Source organism: Chiloscyllium plagiosum, unplaced genomic scaffold, assembly GCF_037043375.1.
Source record: "Chiloscyllium plagiosum isolate Xiang-an unplaced genomic scaffold, Cpla_swu_hap1 HiC_scaffold_5, whole genome shotgun sequence".
Lineage (NCBI taxonomy): Eukaryota > Metazoa > Chordata > Chondrichthyes > Orectolobiformes > Hemiscylliidae > Chiloscyllium > Chiloscyllium plagiosum.
In genome coordinates, this window is record NW_028270143.1 from 53,228,669 (window position 1) to 53,251,679 (window position 23,011).

General features: G+C 43.2%; 1 protein-coding gene across 12 annotated transcripts in view; it reads right to left on the minus strand.

Annotated features, from left to right (window-relative positions):
• The window catches only part of invs (inversin), a 279,900-nt gene that overhangs the window by 70,688 nt on the left and 186,201 nt on the right, over positions 1-23,011 (minus strand). For all 12 annotated transcript variants that reach the window (XM_043690027.2, XM_043690031.2, XM_043690029.2 and 9 more), the window contains one exon: positions 12,149-12,489. In XM_043690027.2, the coding sequence (XP_043545962.2) occupies positions 12,149-12,489 (341 nt within the window). The remainder of the gene's footprint in view (positions 1-12,148; positions 12,490-23,011) is intronic.

Genomic DNA, 23,011 nt, shown 5'->3' on the forward strand with positions numbered 1-23,011 from the left:
AAATTACTTGCCACTGGCATTTTGTGGTCTACCTGTAAACTTGTATTACAATATTCAGTTTGAACCACCATCTGATGGACAACTGCCCATTCTTCATTAGCTAGAATTTGAGGTAATCTCCATTCTCCATTTGTCTTTCAAATCATAACACTCAGATATAGGCTCTTACACAACTTCTGAGTGGTGTGTTTGGTATAACATTCTTAATTCAGGATTCACCTGTTACATTGTTTTAAAGAAGATGAGTGAAGTTGGACCCCATCTTCCTTTCCTTCATTCCTATTATTCTATTTTTTTGACAGTTGTGTCTGTTAATGGCATTGCTACGTCAGTTTCCTTTTTCATTGCATCCTTGTCTTCCAGTCCAATTCTATGGACTTGAGAGCTAGTTACAACATAGTTATAGAATCAAAGAGATGTGCAGCATGGAAACCCTTCGGTCCAACTTGTCCATGCCGACCAGATATCCCAACCCAATCTAGTCCCACCTGCCAGTACCCGGCCCATATGCCTCCAAACCCTTCTTATTCATATATCCATCCAGATGCCTTTTATAAGTGTTGCAATTGTATCAGCCTCCACCACTTCCTCTAGCAGCTCATTCCATACACGTACCATCCACTGCGTGAAAAAGCTGCCCCTTAGCTCTCTTTTATATCTTTCCCCTCTCACCCTAAACAGCTCCATTTCCTCTCAATATTTTTATTGGTTTCTCTACTTTTCAAACAGCATATTCAGAATCTCCAGGCATCTGATTCTCTTTATTAATATTGAACGAAGAATTTTGTGACTAGTCATCTAAACTTTCCTAAAGAATCCGAGGAAGCAACATCTTGTCACACTACAGGTACAGTTTAATAACCAATTTCTTTATGATGCCCCTTTTTCTGAGGATTCTTTAGGCATTCCTACTACTGCAATTCTCCCAACTAACCTCTTAACAATTAGCTTTGGTATATCCAGACTTAATGCAATGGAAACATGTTACTTTCTCTACGTTACTGTTCGTCCTAGTATTTCTCTCTATTGCTCGGGCATCCTTCTGCTTGTTCCTTAAAGCTAGGACATTTTCCATTCCAGCCTTCTTACTCATCCAGTTTTCTTGCAGATTCCCATATTACCCTCTCCACACTTCTAATTATGGTACCTGCCAGGACTGCTGCTTTTGAAACTTATATTAGCTTTAAAGTTTACTGGAATACTATTTTTGAATACTTCCATCATCATGATTTTCCTTAGGTTTTACATTTTTTTTCTAAATTCATTTATCAAAACCACTGATTCTATGCTAATTCTTTTCTCTTACAAATTCTGCAAATGTCTGGTTAGGTTTGTTACTTGTTGCCCTAAACTTTAATTGATAAGCTTCAGTAATAAGCTCATAAACATGGATTATTTTAACAGTTTCATAGTCTGCAGATTGTGCTTTTGAAAAAAATTGGCATTCACGTTCATAATAGTGTTTGTCAAAACGCTCTGTAGTATTATTTTGGTCTCTATGTCTGCCCTGCTATCTTTACAAATGAGGTTAAATATCTTTCAACTTTATCCTCTGCAAATTTAGGCACTAAGTGCAGATTTCCTGTTAAATCAAATCTATTATTGGTATCAGAAGCATCTTCTGAAATATTAACTCTTCTTTAAGCTTTTTTCTAGCCAAATCATGTTGTCTGATTTCCATGTCTCCTTGGAGTTTTCAATATTTTAAAACACCACTTCCATATCTTTGTCATTCTCTTCTCGATTTTCCCAAGCTTGCTTATGTTAAATTCTTTTATTTTCTTCCTCAGGGCAGCATGGTGGCACAGTGGTTAGCATTGCTGCCTCACAGCGCCAGAAACCCGGGTTCAATTCCTGCCTCAGGCAACTGACTGTGTGAAGTTTGCACATTCTCCCCATGTCTGCGTGGGTTTCTTCCGGGTGCTCCGGTTTCCTCCCACAGTCCAAAATGTGCAGGTCAGGTGAATTCGCCATGTTAAATTGCCCGTAATGTTAGGTGAAGGGATAAATGTAAGAGAATGGGTCTGGGTGGGTTGGTCTTCGGAGGGTCGGTGTGGACTTGTTGGGCCGAAGGGCCTGTTTCCACACTGTAAGTAATCTATCTAATCTCTCTTTCCACCTTTCTTGCAATTCAAGGCTTTTTGTTTCTACATAATCTTAAGTAATTCCAGTAATGATGCATCAAGTTGAGAGTTCTTTTGTTTTAATTTCAAATGCTATGTAATTAGTTTAAGCATCTCATCTTTACAAGATTCTGCTTTTATTTCTACCTTCATCTGCTAACTCTTTTAGTTGAGCCTTGGAAAAAAAATACTTCAAATAATCCATTATTATATACTTTACTCCCAGCAACTCTTAGCCCAACACTCAATGCGATTCTGAAAATACCATGATTACAATATGCTTTAGCCCAACATTCCTAATTTATGCCTGGTATCTCTTTGTACTCACATGTTCAGCAAAGACACAGATTTTATTTAAATGCAATACATTCTGATCTCACGAGCTCCACTTGTATTACATATTTTTGTTTATATATTCATATTTATACTTAAGGACTGTGAGGAACTAAAATATAGAATTGTTTGGACATTCTAGATTTAAAGGATTGATCAAGCTTTGAAGACAGACTTTTTTTTGACATGGAAATGAAAGGTGTAATGTGAGCTGTGACTCACTTGCGAATTACTGAAATGTCAAGTAACTTTAGAAAGGAGACAAGCAAACCTTTTAAGAAAGATGAGAGATGAAGCTTATTCTTCAAATGTTCTACAAACCTGGTTTGGAAGAGATAGGAACTACATGCTAAAGGTCACCTAACAACACTCTTCTGAAGTTAGTTTCTGTTTTTCCAGGACACCTGTGTAGGTCGGAAGAAGGAAAAGACTTCCAAAATGTGCAGTAAACAATTCTCTATCTCTCTTCTTAAAAAAAAGTAAGAAGACAGCTGACAGCAGGTCAAGCTGGACAGATTTCTCTTGGTGTAGTATTATTGGGAACCAGATAAATTCCCAAATACTGGTATTACTGGCTAACTCATAAGCGCTGAACACTCAACAGTGGCAAAGAGATAACAAGTAACTGACTTTCCGTCTGAATTGAACACTCCAATATACTTTTCTAAGGTATGATTTGCCTGTATTGCACGCAAAATAATATTTTTCCATTGCATCTCAGTATGTATGACAAGAATAAAACAAATCAAATCAAAAATCAATCAGAATTTTGATTGCATCGACCGGAAACTCAAGGAATTGTGTTAAGTAATCTCATTTTATTTTTTGAGTTGCAAACCTTGGCCCAAGGGAGCATTTGTTTCATTTTGCTTTATTTTCTAAAAAAGTCAATCATTGCAGAGCATTATTGTCTTGTTTATTGTGGGAATGCATTGGTTTTGTATTAAGGGGAGAGAGTTCAATTCTGTTTTATTGCTTAGTTGTTAACATTTTTTCCCCTGTTTAACTAAATTTTGTTTTTAATAAACAAGTTAATTTTGAGTTTGTTAAGGCAATCTGGTGAAAGTCACTTGAATCACAACGCTAATGATATGGCTCATGGAGTAGAGGGGCTAGATTACCTGCCCAGCTCTCCTGCCACAGACATAACTGAACTACAAATAAAAGAAACAACAGAAACCAAAAAAGGTTTAATAAACTGAAGAAAGAAAATGCAAATGCAAGGAGTATACGTGTTTCACTTTGATACCCCACTCCAAAAATGTGCGATGAACTCATGACTGTTTCTTCCGTTACATGTAGCATGTCATCTTGGCGCTCAAAACTGAATTTAAGCATCACTTAAAGCTAGTCTGCATCTCTTAAAAGGGAAGTGCATTGTGGCTGAAATAAACTGTGAAAGAAGAATAGAAATGCAAAGCATTTCTTGAACGGTAAGAGGTTAGAAAATGTCTATGTACAAAGGCACCTGAATATTCTTGTCAATACATTACTGAAGGCTAACATGCAGGTGCAGCAGGCAGATAGGAAGGCTAGTGGTATGTCAGTCTTTATTGTAAGATTACTTGGGTATGGAAGTAGTAAAGTTTTGTTTCACTTATACAGAACCTTGGTTAGACAACATCTGGAGTAGAGTGTAGTTTTGATCCTTACCTTCGGAACAATGTTATTGCCATAGAGGGAGGTTCATTAGACTTGCCCCCGGAATGGTGGGACTGACCTCTGAAGAGAGGCTGGGAAAACTGGGCTTGTATCCTCCAGAGTTTTGAAGAAACAAAGAGTTGATCACCTTGAAACCTACAAACTACTTGAAGCAATAGCTAAGACATTTCCCCTGGGTAGAGAATCTAGAACAAGGGGGGCACAATTTTAAAATAAGTGGATACCAATTACAACTGAGATGTGGAGAAATTCTTTTACATAGAGGGCTGCTAATCATTGGAATTCTCCATCCTAGAGGGTACGGAAGAACAGTCTTTAGGCATGCTTAGATATGGCAGGTTTGTAAATATGAATAGGGAGGCAATGGACTAGTTGTTTATCACCAGACTAACAATCCAGAATCTCAGCTAATGTTCTGGGCATCTGAATTTGAAAGCCGCCACAGCAGATTGTGGGATTTGAATTCATTTTTAAGAATCTGGAATAAGAATCTACTGACCATGGAACCATTGTCAACTGTTGGACCGATCGCCTGGTTCACTCATGTCCTTCCGGAAAGGAAATAATCTGGTCAGGCCTAGATGTGATCCCACACCCACAGTGGTTGAATTTCAATGGTGTAACAAGTAACTTAGTTACATCAATTGCTGCAAAGTCTAAAAAAAATGAAACTGGATAGACAACCTGGCATCGACCTAGGCACTGGAAAAGACAACAGCAGAAACAGCCCTGACAACCCCGCAAAGTCTTCCTTAATAAAATCTGGAGGAGAGTACTAAACTTGGGAGAGCTATCAAGTCAAACAACAGCCTGACATAATCATACACACAGAATCATACCTTACAGACAATGTCTAAAACACCACAATCACCACCCATGGATATCTCCTGAACAACCAGCAGGGCAGACCCAGCAGAGTGACACACACTCAGGACGGAGATGCTCTGGGAGTCCTCAACATTTACTCCAGACCCCATGATGTCTCATGGCTTCAGATTAAACATGGGCAAAGGAATCTCCTGCTGATTAGTACACCGTCCTCCCTCCTGCAGATGCATTGATACTCCTCCATACTGAACAACACTTGGAGGAAGCACTGAGGGTGGCAAGGGCACCAAATGTATGGGTGGGGGATATCAATGTCCACCACTAAGAGTGGCTTGGCAAGAGTGCTACTGATTGAGCTGGTCGTAGAGATGTACAGCATGGAAACAGACCCTTCGGTCCACCTTGTCTATGTCTTTCAGATATCCTAAATTAATCTAGCACTATTTGCCAGCACTTTGGCCATATCCCTCTAAACTCTTCCTATTCACATACCCATCCAGATGCCTTTTAAATGTTATAATTGTACAAGCCTCCACCACTTCCTCTGGCATCTCAATCCGTACACACACCACCTTCTGCTTTAAAAAGTTGCCCCTTAGGTCCCTTCTAAATCTTTCCCCTCTCACCCAAAACCTATGCCCTCTAGTTCTGGACTCCCTAACCCCAGGGAAAAGACCTTATCTATTTATCTTATCCATGCCCCTCATGATTTTATTAACCTCTATAAGATCATCCCTCAGCCTCCGACGCTCCATTGCCCCAGCCAATTCAACATCTCCCGTTAGCTCAAATCCTCCAATCCTGGCAACATCCTTGTAAAACTTTTCTGAACACCTTCAAGTTTCACAACATCCTTCCAAGAGGAGCGAGACCAGAACTTCACACAATATTCCAAAAGTGGCCTTACCAATACCCCGTAGAGCAACATTATGATCTCCCAACTCCTATACTCAATGCTCTGACCAATAAAGGAAAGCATACTAATGCCTACTTCACTACCTTATCTACCTGTGACACCACTTTCAAGGAACTATGAACCTGCACTCCAAGGTCTCTTTGTTCAGTAACACTTTCCAGGATCCTACCATTAAGTATATAAGTCCTGCCCTGATTTGACTTTCCAAAATGCAGCACCTCACATTTATCTAAATTAAACTCCATCTGCCACTCCTCGGCCCACCGGCCCACCTGATCAAGATGGCTTTGTACTCTGAAGTAACCTTCTTCACTGTCCACTGCACCTCCAATTTTGGTATAATCTGCAAACTTACTAACCACAACCTCCTATGTTCACATCCAAATCATTTATATAAATGACAGGAAAAATATATTTGATCTCATCATCACCAATCTGCATCTGTCCATGATAGTTTCGGTAAGAGTAACTACTGCATAGCCCTTGTGGAGACAAAGTCTTTCCTTCACAATGAGAATAGCCTGGAGCATTGGAGGCTGAAGAGTGACCTTATAGAGGTTTGTAAAATCATAAAGGGAATGATTACGGTGAATAGCCGAGATCTTTTTCTTAGGGTGGGGGTGTTAAAAACTAGAGGACATAGGTTTAAGGTGAAAAGGGAAGGATTTAAAAAAGACCTGAGGGGTAACTTTTTCATGCAGAGACTGGCGCGTGTATGGAGTAAGCTGTGAGAGAGTGGTGGATGCGGGTACAATTACAACATTTAAAATGCATCTGGATGCTCAGGAACAGTTTAGAGGGCTATGAGCCAAATTCTGGCAAATGCGACTAGGTCAGATCAGGATGTCTAGTCGACGCAGACAAGTTGTTTCTGTGCTCAATAGTTCTATAACAACCTCGATCATGTTGCGTGGCACTATCATCATGCTAAATGAGACAAACTTTGTCTAGATCTAGAAACTCAAGACTAGGCATCATGAGGCACTGTGGGCCATCAACAGCAACATAATTCTTTTCCAGTGCAATCTACAACCTTATAGCCCAGCATAGCCTCCACTCAACCATTACCACCAAGACAGGGAATCAACCTTGGTTCAATGGAGAATACAGGAGGATATGCCAGGAACAGTACCAGACATACCTATAAAACAGAGTCAACCTGGTGAAGCCACCAAACAGGACTACTGGCATGGCAAACAACATAAGGAGCAAGTGATAGACAGAGCTAAGTGAGCCTACAATGAACGGATCAAATCTAAATCCTGCAATCCTGTCACATTTGCATCTCTTTCCTTCGCTATTGCTTCAAGTTTGTGCCTGAATAATTTTATGCTATTCTAAGTTAAATGTTATTTTGTGAATAAAAAGGCCCAGTTCACTCAAAAGATTTTAATCTGCTTTAAGCAGCTTAGCATTCATTCACCACTGTCTTAATACTCCCAATCATCTTGGCACCACTGCATCGACTTCCATATTAAAGCCATGAATTAGAGTGGGAAATAACAATAAAAATTATCCACTAATTTGAATGAAACAATGTCCAATTAGTATGTGCAGACAGCAAAACAATACATAGTATAATTAAGTAAGGAAAGGAAAAATATAACACCCTCCAATAATTATCTTTTGCAGTAACCTTTTAATTATCCTGTAATTAAATTAACAATTTATATTTATATTGCACCTTTAAAACTGCAAACTGTCCAAAATATCACAGGCGCATCACTCAGCAAATCTGATATCAAACCAGACAAAGAAATGTTACGGCAAATATCAAAATGTTTAGTGAAAGAGATGGGTTTAGAGTACTGGAAAGAGAGGTAGAGACATTTAAGAAAGACATTTCTGAGCTTAGAGCCATTATAGCTGAAAGCATAGCACCAATAATGGAGCAATCATAATCAAGAATGTTTGAGAGGATAGAATTAGAGGAGTGCTAATAGAAACACAGAAACATAGAAAATAATAGGCCAATCAGCCCTCCAAGCTTATTTTGCCATTCAATATGATCACAGCTGCTTATCCAACTCAGTACCCTGCTCCCGCTTTCTCTTCACACCCTTTAAGCCATTTAGCTCTAAGAACTATATGCAACTCCTTGAAAACCTTCAATGTTTTGGCCTCAATTGCTTTCCATGACAAAGAGTTCCACAGGCTCATCATTCTCTGGGTGAAGAAATTTCTCCTTGTTTTGGTCCTAAATGGACTACCCTGTATTCTTAGACTGTGACCCTTCTTTCTAAGCTCCCTAGTCATTTGGAACATTATTCTTGCATTTACCCTGTCTAGTCCTGTTAGAATTTTATAGGTTTCTATAACATAACCCCTCATTTTTGTAAACTACAATGAATACACTCCTAACAGATCCAATCTCTTTTCATCAGTCAGTCCTGCTCTGCCAGGTATCAGTCTGGTAATCCTTTGTTGCACACGATCCATTGCCAGAACATTCTTCCTCAGATAAAGAGACGAACATTGCACACAGTGTTCCAGGTAACCAAGGCCCTATACAATTGCAGCAGACTTCCTACTCCTGTATACGAATCGTTTTGCTATGAAGGCTAACATACTAACTGCCTTCTTCAACATCTGCTGCACCTGTATGCTTACTTTCAGCAGCTAGTGTACAAGGAGACCTAGGTCTCGCTGCAACTCCCCCTTTCCCAATCTATTGCCATTTAGATAATGATCTGCCTTCCTGTTTTTGCTACCAAAGTTCACCCTCCCACCCAGCTAAAAACAAATATAGTAATACAGAGAACCTCGATTATCCAAACGAGATGGGCAGGCACCGGTCAAGAGACTAGTAGCACATCGCACATGAGTCCCCAACTCCTCCGTCCCCCAACCCCATCCAACACAATCCTCGCCTTCCCATCTATCACCTCCCCAACCCTGTCCAACACTGCCCCCTCACCGCCTCCCAAACCTGTCCAACACTGCCCCCTGTCCGCCTTCTAACCCCGTTCAATACTGCCACCCTCCAGTCTGCCCCCAACCCTGTCCAACACCGCCACCTCCGTATGCCCCCAACCCCATCCAACAACGCTGCCCCAGTCTGCCCCCCAATCCCGTCCAACATTGTCCCCCAGTCAGCCCCCCAATCCCGTCCAACACTTCCCCCCAGTCCACCCCCAACCCTGTCCAACGCCGCCCCCTCACCCACCCCTATCCTCGAACAACGCCGCCTCCCCCAGCCCGCCCAACCCCGTCCAACACTGCCCCCTCAGCCTGCCCCCAACTCTGTCCAACATCACCCCCTCAGCCCGCCCCCAACCCTGTCCAACGCCGCCACCCCCAGCCCGCCCCAACCCCGTCCAACGCCGCCCCCTCAGCCCGCCCCAACCCTGTCCATCGCCACCACCCCCAGCCCGCCTCCAACCCTGTCCAACACCATCCCCAACCCCGTCCAACGCCACCAACCCCAGCCCACTTCCAACCCTGTCCAACGCCGTCCCCAACCCTGTCCAACGCCACCACCTCCCAGCCCGCCCCAAACCCTGTCCAACGTCGCCCCCTCAGCCCTGCCCCAAACCCTGTCCAACGTCGCCCCCTCAGCCCTCCCCCCAACCCTGTCCAACGCCGCCACCCCCAGCCCGCCCCAAACCCGTCCAACGCCGCCCCCTCAGTCCGCCCCCAACCCTGTCCAACGCCGCCACCCCCAGCCCGCCCCAACCCCGTCCAACGCCGCCCCCTCAGCCCGCCCCAACCAACGCCGCCCCCTCAGCCCGCCCCAACCTCGTCCAACGCCACCACCCCTAGCCCGCCTCCAACCCTTCCAACGTCACTACCCCAGTCTGCCCCTAACCCCGTCCAATGCCACCCCCCCAGTCTGCCCCCAACCCCGTCAAATGCCGCCCCCCCAGTCCCCCTCCAACCCTGTTCAACGCCGTCCCCAACCCCGTCCAACGCCACCACCCCCAGCCCGCCTCCAACCCTGTCCAATGCCGTCCCCAACCCCGTCCAACGCCACCACCCCCAGCCCACCTCCAACCCTGTCCAACGCCGTTCCCAACCCCATCCAACGCCACCAACCCCAGCCCACCTCCAACCCTGTCCAACGCCGTCCCCAACCCCGTCCAATGCCACCACCCCCCAGCCCGCCTCCAACCCTGTCCAACTCCAACCCAAACCCCGTCCAAAGCCACCACCCCAGCCCGCCCCCAACCCCATCCAATGCCGCTCCCCCAGTCCGCCCCCAACCCTTCCAACGTCACTACCCCCAGTCCGCCCCTAACCCCGTCCAATGCCACCCCCCCAGTCTGCCCTCAAACCCGTCCAATGCCGCCTCCCCAGTCCGCCCCCAACCCCGTCCAATGCCGCCCCCCAGTCTGCCCCAACCCCGTCCAATGCCGCCCCCCAGTCTGCCCCAACCCCGTCCAATGCCGCCCCCCTGTCCGCCCCAACCCCGTCCAATGCCGTCCCTGCCAATCCGCCCCAATCCCGTCCAATGCCGCCCTCCCCATTCCGCCCCAATCCCGTCCAATGCCGCCCCTGCCAATCCGCCCCAATCCCGTCCAATGCCGCCCCTGCCAATCCGCCCCAATCCCGTCCAATGCCGCCCCCTCAGTCCTCCCCAATCCCGTCCAATGCCGCCCCCCCAGTCCGCCCCAACCACGTCCAACACCACCACCCACAGTCCGCCCCCGACCCCGTCCAATGCCGCTGCCCCCAAGTCTGCCCCAACCCCGTCCGCCCCAACCCCATCCAATGCTGCCCCCCCAGTCCGCCCCCAACCCCATCCAATGCCGCCTTCCAATCTGCCCCAACCCTGTCCAATGCCACCTCCTAGTCCGCCCCCCAACCTCGACCAACGCTGCCACCCCTAGTCCGCCCCAAACCCGTCCAAAACCGCCCCTCAACCCGCCCATCTCCCGCCCTCTAACTCTGTACAACATTGTCAACCTCGGTCCACCCCCCAACCCCATCCAACAATGCCCCCCCCCCCCAGTCCGTCCCACAACCCCATCTAACAATGGCCCCCCCAGTCCACCCCCAACCCCGTCCAATAATGCCCCCCAGTCCACCCCAACCCCATCCAAAACCGCCCCCCAAAACTGCCCATCTCCCGCCACCCCCAACCCCTCCAACACCATCTCCCACCCCAGCCCGCCATCCAACCCCATCGAACACCACCCCCATTCCCCCCACCCATATCCCCCTCGCAACCCTGTCCAACACTGCCTCCCCATCCGCCCACCGCCCAAACCTGTCCAACACCACCCAACTTCCCCCCCACCCACAACCACGCCCCAACCTTGTCCAACACTGCCCCCCAATCCCATCCAACACCGCCTACTTTCCCCCCCACCCACAGTCCAACACCACCCCTCACATGCCTGCATCTGCCCCCCCCACACCTCCCTCCTCTCTGGGGTAGCCGGACCAGACATCAACAACAAGACTGCTGCTGTTGACTTTTGGGGGGTCCAAATTGTGCGCGTGTACACACACACACACACACACACACAAAACTTTTTACTGCAATTTTTTGACAGGTTCCAACTTTGTCCTGTAAAGGACAATGTTGGAGAGATCATCTGGGGAAGTGGCGTTTAGGGCATACGCCTGTGTAGACCTCTAGGGAAAGTGTGGGGAGAGAGAGCGAGGGCGGGAGGTCAGTCATTTGGCTCCCATTGATGTCCAGGACTGTTCCCGGCAACATTTCAGTAAGCCGAGTTCACTTTTAATCACTGTAAACAAAAAACTTGATCAATGTTGGAAACACATCTTTGATGTAATGTTTCCATCAGGACCTCGAGATCTCCTTCGGATAAATGATATTTGGATAATCGAGGTTCCTCTGTATTGCAGAGATAGTAAGGAATGGGGTCATGGAAGGAATTTACACTTTTCTTATTGGTATTCAAGGAGATGTTACTTTAAAGGGGGCAGTGATTTTTGTTGAAAACCTCATTAAAAAGTAATTGCAATTTGAAAGACATAAATGCTAAGGATATTCTAGTAGGGCCCAGTTAATACAGATGTTATTGTTTACATAGACAAATGGTCAGAATCATGAATATGATCTGTAAAACACAAGAGTCATTATAACTTCAACCACATAATAAGGACAGCGAACAGCTGGTCTGAACTACTCAAAATGAGTGTCTCTGATAATATACATAATTTTACATACATTTAGATTATAGGTGTCATGCTATCATTTAGCAATATGATGGGAGATCTATTAGCATTTATAAGAATGACTTCCATATCAGTAGATATTTCTTTTCTAAGTATTCTTAACTAATGCATGTAAACTATGTACTGAAAGCTGCCTTACCTTTTCTGTTCTTTATTCCTCTTTTTCCAGTTTCTATAGATGAAGTGTGACTTCGAATTGTGTCTATACTCCGCCAAGTTTGCAAGAGAGGCCTTATCCTTGCTGTCTTTTCAGATTTGCTTTTAGAACTTCTTTTAAAGTCTTCACTAATTCTCAGCTCCAACTGATCATGTTCTGAAATAGTAGGGGAAGTGCTCTCCCCATTTACTGGATAAAGATCTGCAAGTTGGCAATTGATTTCTAGATTTGCTACCTTTTGCTGTACATTTAATTCAGATTCCAATCTCTTTTTTTCCTTCTGAATCTCTGCCTCCTTTCTTTTGTTTTCCTCCTCACGCTTCCTGTAATTAAATAAAGATAGTGAAAAATCAAGCAAATACTTTGTTAACAGTGGGAAGAAGTGAATAGATCATTTCATGTTGTATACAATACCAACACGCTTGACAACATATCAGTGAATAAAAAGTATCAACTACTTTCATACGTATTATCAAACATTGATTGGCCCACATCTGTAAAACCGCATGCAGTTCTGGTTGCCGTATTATAAAAAATGTGCAGGGACATTGGAAAGAGTGCAAAGAAGCCTTTCAAGAATTATGCCAGAAATGCATGGGTATATCAGGAAAAGCCAAACAGGGTCATGAAAATGAGGTTGGAGGGGTGACCTAACAGAGATTATTTTAAAATTATGAAAGGTTTTTGAGAATATTTTCTCCTGGTGAAGAACATATCAATATAGGTTAGTGATCACAAATTCAAGTATGGAACTCAGAACAAACATTCTCACCCAAAAAGCAGATAAGAGAGGATAGATTTATATTTCCTCAATTACCTCTCCATTGTGACCTTATCTCAAGGCTTGAAAATTTCCACATCCCCTTAAGTAAGAACTGAGAGCAAAGTTGCAGGAGGGTTGAGGGGCGTAATGGTGGAAGGGAGAGGATGGTGGTGGTGGTGTTTGGGGTTAACAATGGTGTCAGGGACTTTGAAAATCCATTTTTCACTTTCTTTCAAAGGAGCTAAAAGGCCTCAAAGCTTTATTAGTTAGGCTGCACCCACAATTTAAGAGGAAAAAGAGGATTTATAAGGGCAGCACATCCATACGAGTTCAGTGAAATCTCCAGAGCAGACATTGTTGCCTCAGAGGTTGTGATCCAAGAATCACAGTTCGAGGTGCCTTGGAATAGACAGTTACCTTGGTCACCTTACATGAGGAAAGGTGAGAAGAGATTCAAGTAGAGTATAAACACTTGAATGGATTAGTTGAGTCAAAAGACCTGTTTCGGTACCATCTATTCTAAAAAATCCAATATAATACAATTGATTTCTGATTCAGGCACTCCCAAGCAACACTGGTCAGAAAATCACTGTCCCTCAAACAGATTTTCCATTCCTTAGCTGAATGAAAAATTAAAACTTGCAGGTCTGAAAGTTCCCAATTAACACCGTTCCTTATAAGGGGTGTCGACAGTGGAAAGCAGGGCTATCATCATATATTGAATCTTTTTTTTGTTGAGGGTTCTTAATCCTGCTTGAATGTTGCAGATGTAAGTGGATGACTCCTACATAAGCCTTTATTGACTCGTGTCAGAGAGAATGGCTGAAAGATCTGATGATAAGATCTCAACTTAATTTTTACTACCTATTACAGGGACCAATCTCATTCAAGTTATTATTCTTTCTGACGAAGTAGATTGTTTTGGAAAATTGTTTGATTAGAAATAAAGAGTTGCTACTAACTCCAATTAAATCCTCGACCAGAATCTACACATTGTGAAAGGAGATGACAATCCCTGGTATACCAGATAGGAATAATAATACTAGCTCATTTTTGATCATTTTAATCTATAGATCATTTAATTTATAGATCCGATCAGTTGTTTATCTGAGGAATTGGCAGGAGGGAGGTTGGAAGGTTGCACAAAACCCACGGAAATCAGAATTTCTTATGCATATTGGGATGTATTAAATCCATACCATGCATATGACATCGCAAACATCCTTGTTCAGACACCAGCCTGATCAATAAGCCTGGAAATGGGTCTGGTTGGAGGCAAGGTTGAACTGGGGATAGAAATGAGTCAACTGGGGAAGAGGAGTGGAGCAATACCATGATTCTATTGACGCTGGGATCCAGGAACAGCAGAAGGACCTTGGTAGCATAGTAAAGAAGTGATCAAAAGCCTGGCAATGACAGAAGGAAAATCAGAACTCTTGGGTTAGAGTGGAAAAATGTGAGGTTGGAGGCCTCAGGTAGGGCAGCGAAATTGAAGGTTTCAAGGGGAAGGTCAGGGTTGGGAGTGTTTTGAGTGTCAAGACAGCGGTGACGTTACGATTCTTTGCAAGATGGAAATTCCAAGTCAATGCTTCATGGCAGAGATCACATGACTACAGTAAGCCAGGAGAGACATTGATACAGAATGCATTTCTCTCCTAAAGGTTGGCCATGTGCAAGAGTTGTCGAAGCATACACACTAGTTTCAGTCAGTGGATGTAAAAACACTCAGCTCCTGGATTCACTAATCTTCACCTGGTTGAGGTTATTGGGTCTCAGATCAGCCATAATCCCATTGAATGGTGGAACAGGGTCAAGGGGCTGGAATGCTGTAGATCTGGAGTGTGGACTCAGTGGGCCGTCAGCTGTGGTAGCGCCTGGAGCAGGACTACTGCCTGCAGTAGGCCTGGAGTGTGAACTCAGTGAATTGGCGAAGGTGGCGATGCCAGGAGCAAGATCTCCTGGCTGTGGTATGCCTGAGACACCTTGCAGAAGCCCTGGAGCTGTGTTTGAAGAATAATTTCTTTTTATTCTTTTTGTAATTCAAAATGGGACTGGATTGCGGCGACAAAACGCTTTTCAACGTATCTTTCGAGGTACATGTGACAATAGATAATTCATACTCTGTTTCTATATCTCATCAGGCCCTGGAAACTTAGTCAACCACAGTCAAAGTTGAGAAGAGGATGATGTGGAGGTGCCAGTGCCCTATACATTTTGTGTCCTATGATCCTGTCCCACTAGCTTTCTGACAAAGGAGCAGTGCTCCGAAAGTTTGTAATTCCAAATAAACCTGCTGGACTATAATCTGGTGTTGTGTGATTTTTAACTTTGAGAAAAGGAGAGATGGTTGTGGCATCATTATCATATTAAGTATAAGTTCTCATTTCTCTGCCATTTTAGTTTAAACCCTCCCCTTAGTCAACCATCATCCTTACAGTCATACTTATGGTATCATACCTTACAGATAATGCCCAGACAACACCATCCATTGGGTATGCCCTGTCCCATTGGCAGGACAAACCCAGCAGAGCAAATTAGCATTCAATTGAGAGGGAGTTGTCCGAGTCCTCATTCCTATGAAGTCTCACAGCATCAAGTGAAATACAGGCAAAAGAAACTTCTGTTGACTGCCACATGCTGTTAAATAAATAGTGGCTAAAAGAGCAGGTCAAAGGCGAGGAATCCTGCAGCAAGTAACTTATTTCCAGGTTTCCTTATGTTTTCCCACTAACTACAAAGCATACGTGATGAGTATGATGGAGTACTCCCCAATTGCCTGGGTGAGTACATCAATAGCACTCAAGAAATTTTACACCATCCATGTCAAAGCAGCCCATTTGATTGGCACCACATCCTCAAACATTCATTCCTTCCACTACCGAGGCACAGTAGCTGCAGTTTGTAGCACCTACAAGATGGATTGCAGAAGTTCACCGGGGGTCCTTCGACAACACGTTTGAAAGCTGTGACCACTACCATTTAGAAGCACAAGGGCCTCAGATACTTGGGAACAGCAACACTTCTCCAAGCCACCCACCATCCTAACTTGGAAACATGTTACTGTGCCTTCACTGTTGCTGAGTCAAAATGCTGGAATTCATTTTCTAACAGTAATGAGGGCTTACCTACATTAAATGGACTTCAGCTACTTCAAAGGCTACTTGGGATGGACAATAACTGGCCAGCAAAAGCCCAAACCCTATGAATCTATTAAAAAAGAAGTGATAAAAGCTTGTAGGATGCCACTCAACATTCATGCATAACTGACCAGGAATTTCTCCCACATTTACCAGCTGCCATGGAAATGCAGGAAGGATTAACAGTATGACTATCAACTTGATTGGCTGCAGCATGAACCTTCCTTCTGTCAACCCGCAAGTAGGACTGCAGAGGCAGGAGCACCACCCACTGAACCCTAAGACTTCCTTGGAGTCATTGTACATTATTCTTCTTTCTTGAATTTTTAGGATTGTGGGAGGAAATTAGGCCATATATTATTGAAACAATAAAAACAAAAGGTAATAAAACTTACAGCAATATAGGTGATAGCTGCAGTGGATGACAACAAAAGAGGTTCAATATTCACATACTCTACGGAGCAAATATTGACAGCGCACTTGGGAAATCCTGCTAACCATACATTGAGGAATTAGGAAACATCTTGATTATTTGATTATTCATGAACAAATATGTATTTCATGAGCATCTTCACTGGTATAAAACCATAATTATCCTCCAAACAAGTCAAACTAACCAATCAACATAATGTTTAGAAACGGAACCAGGTTCAAATTAGAAAAAAATAAGAGCAGAATTTTATGGGTCCCTACTGGCATTTAGCTGGGAGTCTGCTTCTCTGCTGCATGTCTATGATCTGTAGAGAGTTTATAGGGGCTGGGTGAGGCCTAGGGTGGCCCATTTGCTCTTGCATTAATTAAGGCTACTTATTGTTCACTTGAGGGACACCTCCTATTCAGTCTTAATTCTGAGGCTGTTGGGAGTTCAGGGGTAGAGGGGAAGCCCAGCATATTTTACCCTGCTCAAGCCTCAGGTGAGAAAGGAAGTGGGAATCATTTTCAAGAGCCCAATAGTGTTCCAATACCCCAGCTTCACCATTAAGATCTTCCAATACCTACACACAGCTTCATTCCCCACCTTCCCACAGTGCGACTCTCCCTACCCCTTGCCCCCACACTTACCTGGGATTGGGGGAAAGTAGTGTCTCTTTATAATCTCAGTTTGGCTACTGTTGCCACTGGCACTGTTGGGACTACAGAGTTGCATGGCAGAACATCCACTCAAATGAGGTGCAAAAATTCCACCTTTAGTGCAACAAGGCTCCTATCACTATGCAAAGGCTTTTGAGGTGCATACAAGCCAATTCTTCAGGTGATGGGGTGGAAACCCGAACATTGAGAAAACCCTGCCCTGCCTTTGAAACTAATTGTATTGAATATTAATTTAAAACAAAATGTTTATCAACCTATTCAGACATGGTTCACTTCTGGCATAAGTCTGGACATTAGCACTGCACCACAAGACCCTCCTCAGAAGGTTAATTGTACATTGGCAGGTGTTGAACTGAGGATTCACCTGTAGTGACTCTATCTATAGGCTATACGTCCAGGTTCAAGTCTCATCTGCCATGCAAGTGTGAGATAACATGTCTGTACATTAGATTAGATTCCCTACAGTGTGGAAACAGGTCCTTCGGTCCAACAAGTCCACACCGCCTCTCCAAAGAGCAACCCACCCAGTCCCATTTCCCTCTGACTAACATACCTAACACTATGGGCAATTTAGCATGGCCAATTCACCTGACCTGCACATCTTTGGACTGTGGGAGGAAACCAGAGCAGCCGAGGAAACCCACGCAGACACGGGGAGCATGTGCAAACTCCATACAGACAGTCGCCGAGGCTGGAATCGAACTTGGGACCCTGGTGCTGTGAGGCAGCAGTGCTAACCACTGACATGTATAATCATTTAAGTAAACTGTTAAGGAGATTGAAATTGTGGTTACTGGATTGAAGAGAGATGTATATATTGTAACGTGTATCTCTTGTGAATAGGTCCTTCATTTTTTTTCCTCAATTTTTTGTACTGAGAAAGGCAGCCATCTCTGACTGGTAACATTCATGTAACAGACAAGTCCACAAGTTGCTAGAGGCAATATTTAAATCTGCCGAGCAATAGCAGAGGGGCTAACTGCAAGGTTTTCAACAGGTCATTCAGGACTGTTGAGGATCCAGTCACTGAACATCTTTCAAAAGTGATAACGGGCAGAATGTTATAGTGGCTTGAATGACATGGGCTATAGCAAGATCTGCGGCAGAATCGAGTTAGCAATTCAGCAAGGCCTATCAGGACTTGGGAGTATGTTGCTGCATCTTTTATGCATCTACTAAGCAGCAAGGAGGATTTCACTTAAGGAACTAGCAAGTTGCTAATTATGGAGGATTATTGCTTGTTACATGACTGATGAACATTAATAAGTGATGCCTTATTGATGCTCAGCTTCCGACCTCACCAAAGACAGCAAACAAACTACAGATCAAGAATTCTCAACCTAAAGGTCAGAGTGAGTACCTGACAATGTCAGCTTGATACTTGCTCCAAAAGACTTCCCTGTTGAATGGTATACCAAAGCAAACATAGGCTCCTTCTAATGGGGCCAGGAAAATAATAATGAGAAACCAGGGAAATGGCAGAGAAGTTGAATAAATACTTTGCATCAATCTTCACAGTAGAAGACACAAATAGTGTTCTGAAGTATTATATAATCAAAGGACAAAAGTGGGGAGGAAATAAACAAAAATGACGATCATGCGACATAAAGTATATAGGAACTAACGGGACTAAAGGTCCTGGACTTGATGGGTTGTATCCAAGTATATTAAATACAATCGCTACAGAGATAGTAAACATTGAGTAATCTTCCAAGTGTCCTGAGATTCTGGATAACCTAATGATTATCTGGTGTAGGACATTAACTGGAGACTCACCTGTGCTCACGTACTGAAAGGAGACAGAAACGGACTCCTCAGACTGGAGACAAATGAGATGCAATGTGTATTTTTAAAAAAAATTCATTCATGGCATCAGGGTGTTACTGGCTGGTCAGCATTTACTACCCATCCCTAGTTGCCCTTGAGAAGGTGGTGGTGAGCTACCTTCTGACACCATTGCTGTCGGTTGATTCACAATGCAGTTAGAGAGGGAATTCCAGGATTTTGAGCCAGTAACAGTGACAGAATGGCAATATTTTTCCAAGTCAGGATGGCGACTGGCTAGGAGAGAAACTTACAGATGGTGGTGTTCCTATGTGTTTATTGCCCTTGTCCAAGATGGAAGTTGTCAGATTTGGAAGATGTTGCCTAAGGACCTTTGGTGAATTTCTACAATACATCTTGTAGACAGCATTGAGCGTCGGTGGTGGAGAGAGTGGATGTCTGTGGATGTGGTCCCAATCAAGTGGGCTACTTTGTCCTGGCTGGTTTCAAGCTTATTAAGTGTTGTTGAGCTGTAGCCATCCAGAAAGTGTGAATTTCTGTGTTAGTGTGGAAACACATGGGCCCAGTTTTATTGTTCACCATCTGGCTGTGTTCTACCATTGAGTACTTTCATTTTTATTCCACTGGTTGTAGTGAATTAACAAAAAAAAAAGTACAAATATGTGATTATGCAAATTCACAACACTATACTAAAATAACTATAATGTTGCTTTTCTTTGTACTGTGCTGTTACTTGTAAATCATCAATAGAATACTGACAGACAGTAAATGTCATATTATTTAGACTTCTGTTCTAGTGGGAAACGATTGATTAATGTTAATACGTGGTACTGCAACTGTCACTACATTAGCACAAACCACAGCAAATGACAAGCTACTTATGTAATGTGTCATCATCATTCGCCAAGATCCATGTCAATGACAGGTGATGTCTGTTCAGTGCTATCTGTTATGGTAAAATCCAAACTCTATCTGTCATTGCTATCTGGTTGTACTTGTTCCATAAAGAGAACTGATTATATCTAGTGTCTTGAATCCTGTTAATTGATCTCAACGCTGTATGCCTGGCAGGTGATGCCGACCAGCAATCCCTGCGGCTCTGTTTACTGTTGAATATAGCCAGTGACATGGTAAAACAGATTGTAATTCTTCCTTCAGTGATATGGGGAATGGATTCAGGGGCTTGACTCTTCTCATTTATCAATAAAATCAATCTCCATTGCTTATAAATGAGTCTTTAATCGTGACAGGAAAGAACCATGAAGTCTGGAGCTAAATGGATACCTCATACAAAGATAGTTTATAAATAACAAGGCTACTTGTTATCTTTACTTCGTATGAATACGTGCTAAAGATAGTTGTGAAAGATAATTACCCATAACTAATGGCCATAGAATGCTGTGTTGTATAAGCCAAACCACAGCAAAGAATTACAATCTATCAACGTTTGATTTCAAGTTCTTTGAAAATTTACTTCCTCATATTACCAAAGCAAGAGATGCCTCAGCCCATTTCACATTAAAGTCAGTTGCTCAGAGAGGCTTTGTATTGGCGATAATATCAGGAAGATGCAAATAGAAACTCTGACGATAGCCAAATCTGCCCTCCTCACCCTTATCATCCAAAGTAAATTACAAATAATCTCATCTAGTGGTTTGGAAACAGACTGGGGTTGGGGGAGCAACACAGGATGATACAACCAAACAAAAAGGTTCTAACTCTGCCCATGGTGAAGATTCATATTTGCAAAAGTGAAAACACACATGATTTGGGTTGAAGCCATATGGAGAGACAGAGGATGAAATTATCCAGGCCTGGCGGTCAGAAATGAACATAATTAGATGGAATGCTGGAGAACCAGAACCCAGCTACGTGATTAACCAATGCGGATAGGCTATCAGTGTGGAATGAGTCCCTCAGACTGCACTATTGTTGCACGAAAGTGGGACCAAATCAAGGGCAAGGTGGGGGTGACTGCGAACCACCCCCCTCCACTTCCTCACTTAACACCTGCATGTGAGCCCCCTCCTTGTATCAGGCAACCATAAGAACATCCCCAAACAGCACCTATCTTTCCTGTGGGCAAATCTTAGTTCTGGGAGTCAAGGAAATGTTGTCTCACTTACTATGTTCTGGGGCTACTGGTCTCTGAATATTCTGAAAATGTGTGCAAAGATACAACATCTAAAACTTATAAACTGTTTTTTGTTTTCTGGTCGAAAACCCTGTGGCTCCCTGATTTCTGTAAAATGTGGTGGGTCTTCTCTCTTTATCACGTCGCAGATTTCACTCATAGAAACTCTCATGCTTTCAGAGCTGGCTGTCTAGCTGTTATCACCACCTTTGGGTTAGCTCAGGTCAAGTCCTTTCAGTAAGGCAGAAATTGACCATCCAGCAGACTATGTGGCTGTGATTCATAACAGAATTTAACAAAATTTAATGGCAGACAAAAGAATGTAAAGGTTTTGATATATATTCTTAAAACACACTGCTAAATAATGCAGGATCATGAATATAAAAATGGATCAAACAAATACTGAAAACCAATGACATGACAGTTGAATAATTGGGAAAGTTGATCTTATTTTTGGTAAATTTAAGAATTTTCATAAGAAATAGTATCAGCCTTAATCCCAACTGCAGAGCAACCACAATTTGACCCATGTGGTTTTGTGGTCTTTAAATAAGGGTGACAACCTATTTACAAGGTGGTTAAATTATGGACAATTTGTGGCAGTGCATGTGAAATCATGAGAGATTTACTTGTGACTGTCCTGACCTTTTACACGGTATGCTTTTTTAATTGGAAAGTACTTCTATTAAATAAATTTGCAATCAATTCATGCCCAGAATGGAGATTAAACAACTAACCTGTGGGACCACTGAGACGCTTTTTTTATTTTAGATTAGATTAGATTACTGACAGTGTGGAAACAGGCCCTTCGGCCCAACAAGTCCACACCGACCCGCCGAAGCGCAACCCACCCAGACCCATTCCCCTACATTTACCCCTGCCCCTAACTCTACGGGCAATTTAGCATGGCCAATTCACCTAACCTGCACATTTTTGAACTGTAGGAGTAAACCTGAGCATCCGGAGGAAACTTACGCAGACACAGGGAGAATGTGCAAACTCCACACAGTCAGTCGCCTGAGGCGGGAAAAACCCAGGTCTCTGGCTCTGTGAGGCAGCAGTGCTAACCACTGTGCCACCCACAATTTATAGTAAACACTTATAGTAAATGTATAAAACTAATTTCTCATGATAAATCTCCAGACACAGCAGATAGACATGCATGAAGAAAAATGAAATCAGCTGCTCAGAAAAAGACAAAACTGGGTGTGGTATTTAACACTGCAAATTATCTATCCTAACACCCATTGCACTGTCAGTCTCTTTTGATTCTGGAATTTGCAGTAGTCTTTGCTATTACTTGTTGTTTTGTAATTTCTGGGATCTTAAACTTTCATACAAATCATCAAGACATTTTGAGTGGTGTGCTTGGCGCACTGAATGCAATGGTGCAGTGCAGTTTATTCACCATTTATTTATTCTGATAAGGGGGATTTGTTGATATTTGTGAACAGACGTAGAAAATCTACTGATGGAAAATGGTCACTTGTACTTAAGCGATATGAACGAACGATATAAAATTGTTAAAACAATGATTAAATTGCATTTTTACCAAGACGACTTTTACAGTTTCAAAAAATAGCAGGCATAATGAAAATTGAGATCCAGCAGTCATTTATAAATTGGTAATAAGAACTGAAAGTCTTGCAGATGTTGTAAATCAGAAACAAAAACAGAGGTTGCTGGAAAAGCTCAGCAGGTCTGGCAGCATCCGTGGAGAGAGAACGAAGTTAATGTTTTGGGTCACTGGACCCGAAATGTTAACTTTGATTTCTCTCCACAGATGCTGCCAGACTGCAGAGTTTTTCCAGCAACTTCTGTTTTTGCTTCTGATTTAGAAATTGCTGCAAAGCAAGGTATCAGGAAGTGCAACACATAACACTTTGGAATGATAAAGATAAGTTTGTGAAATGGATTTTCCACATAATAAATGA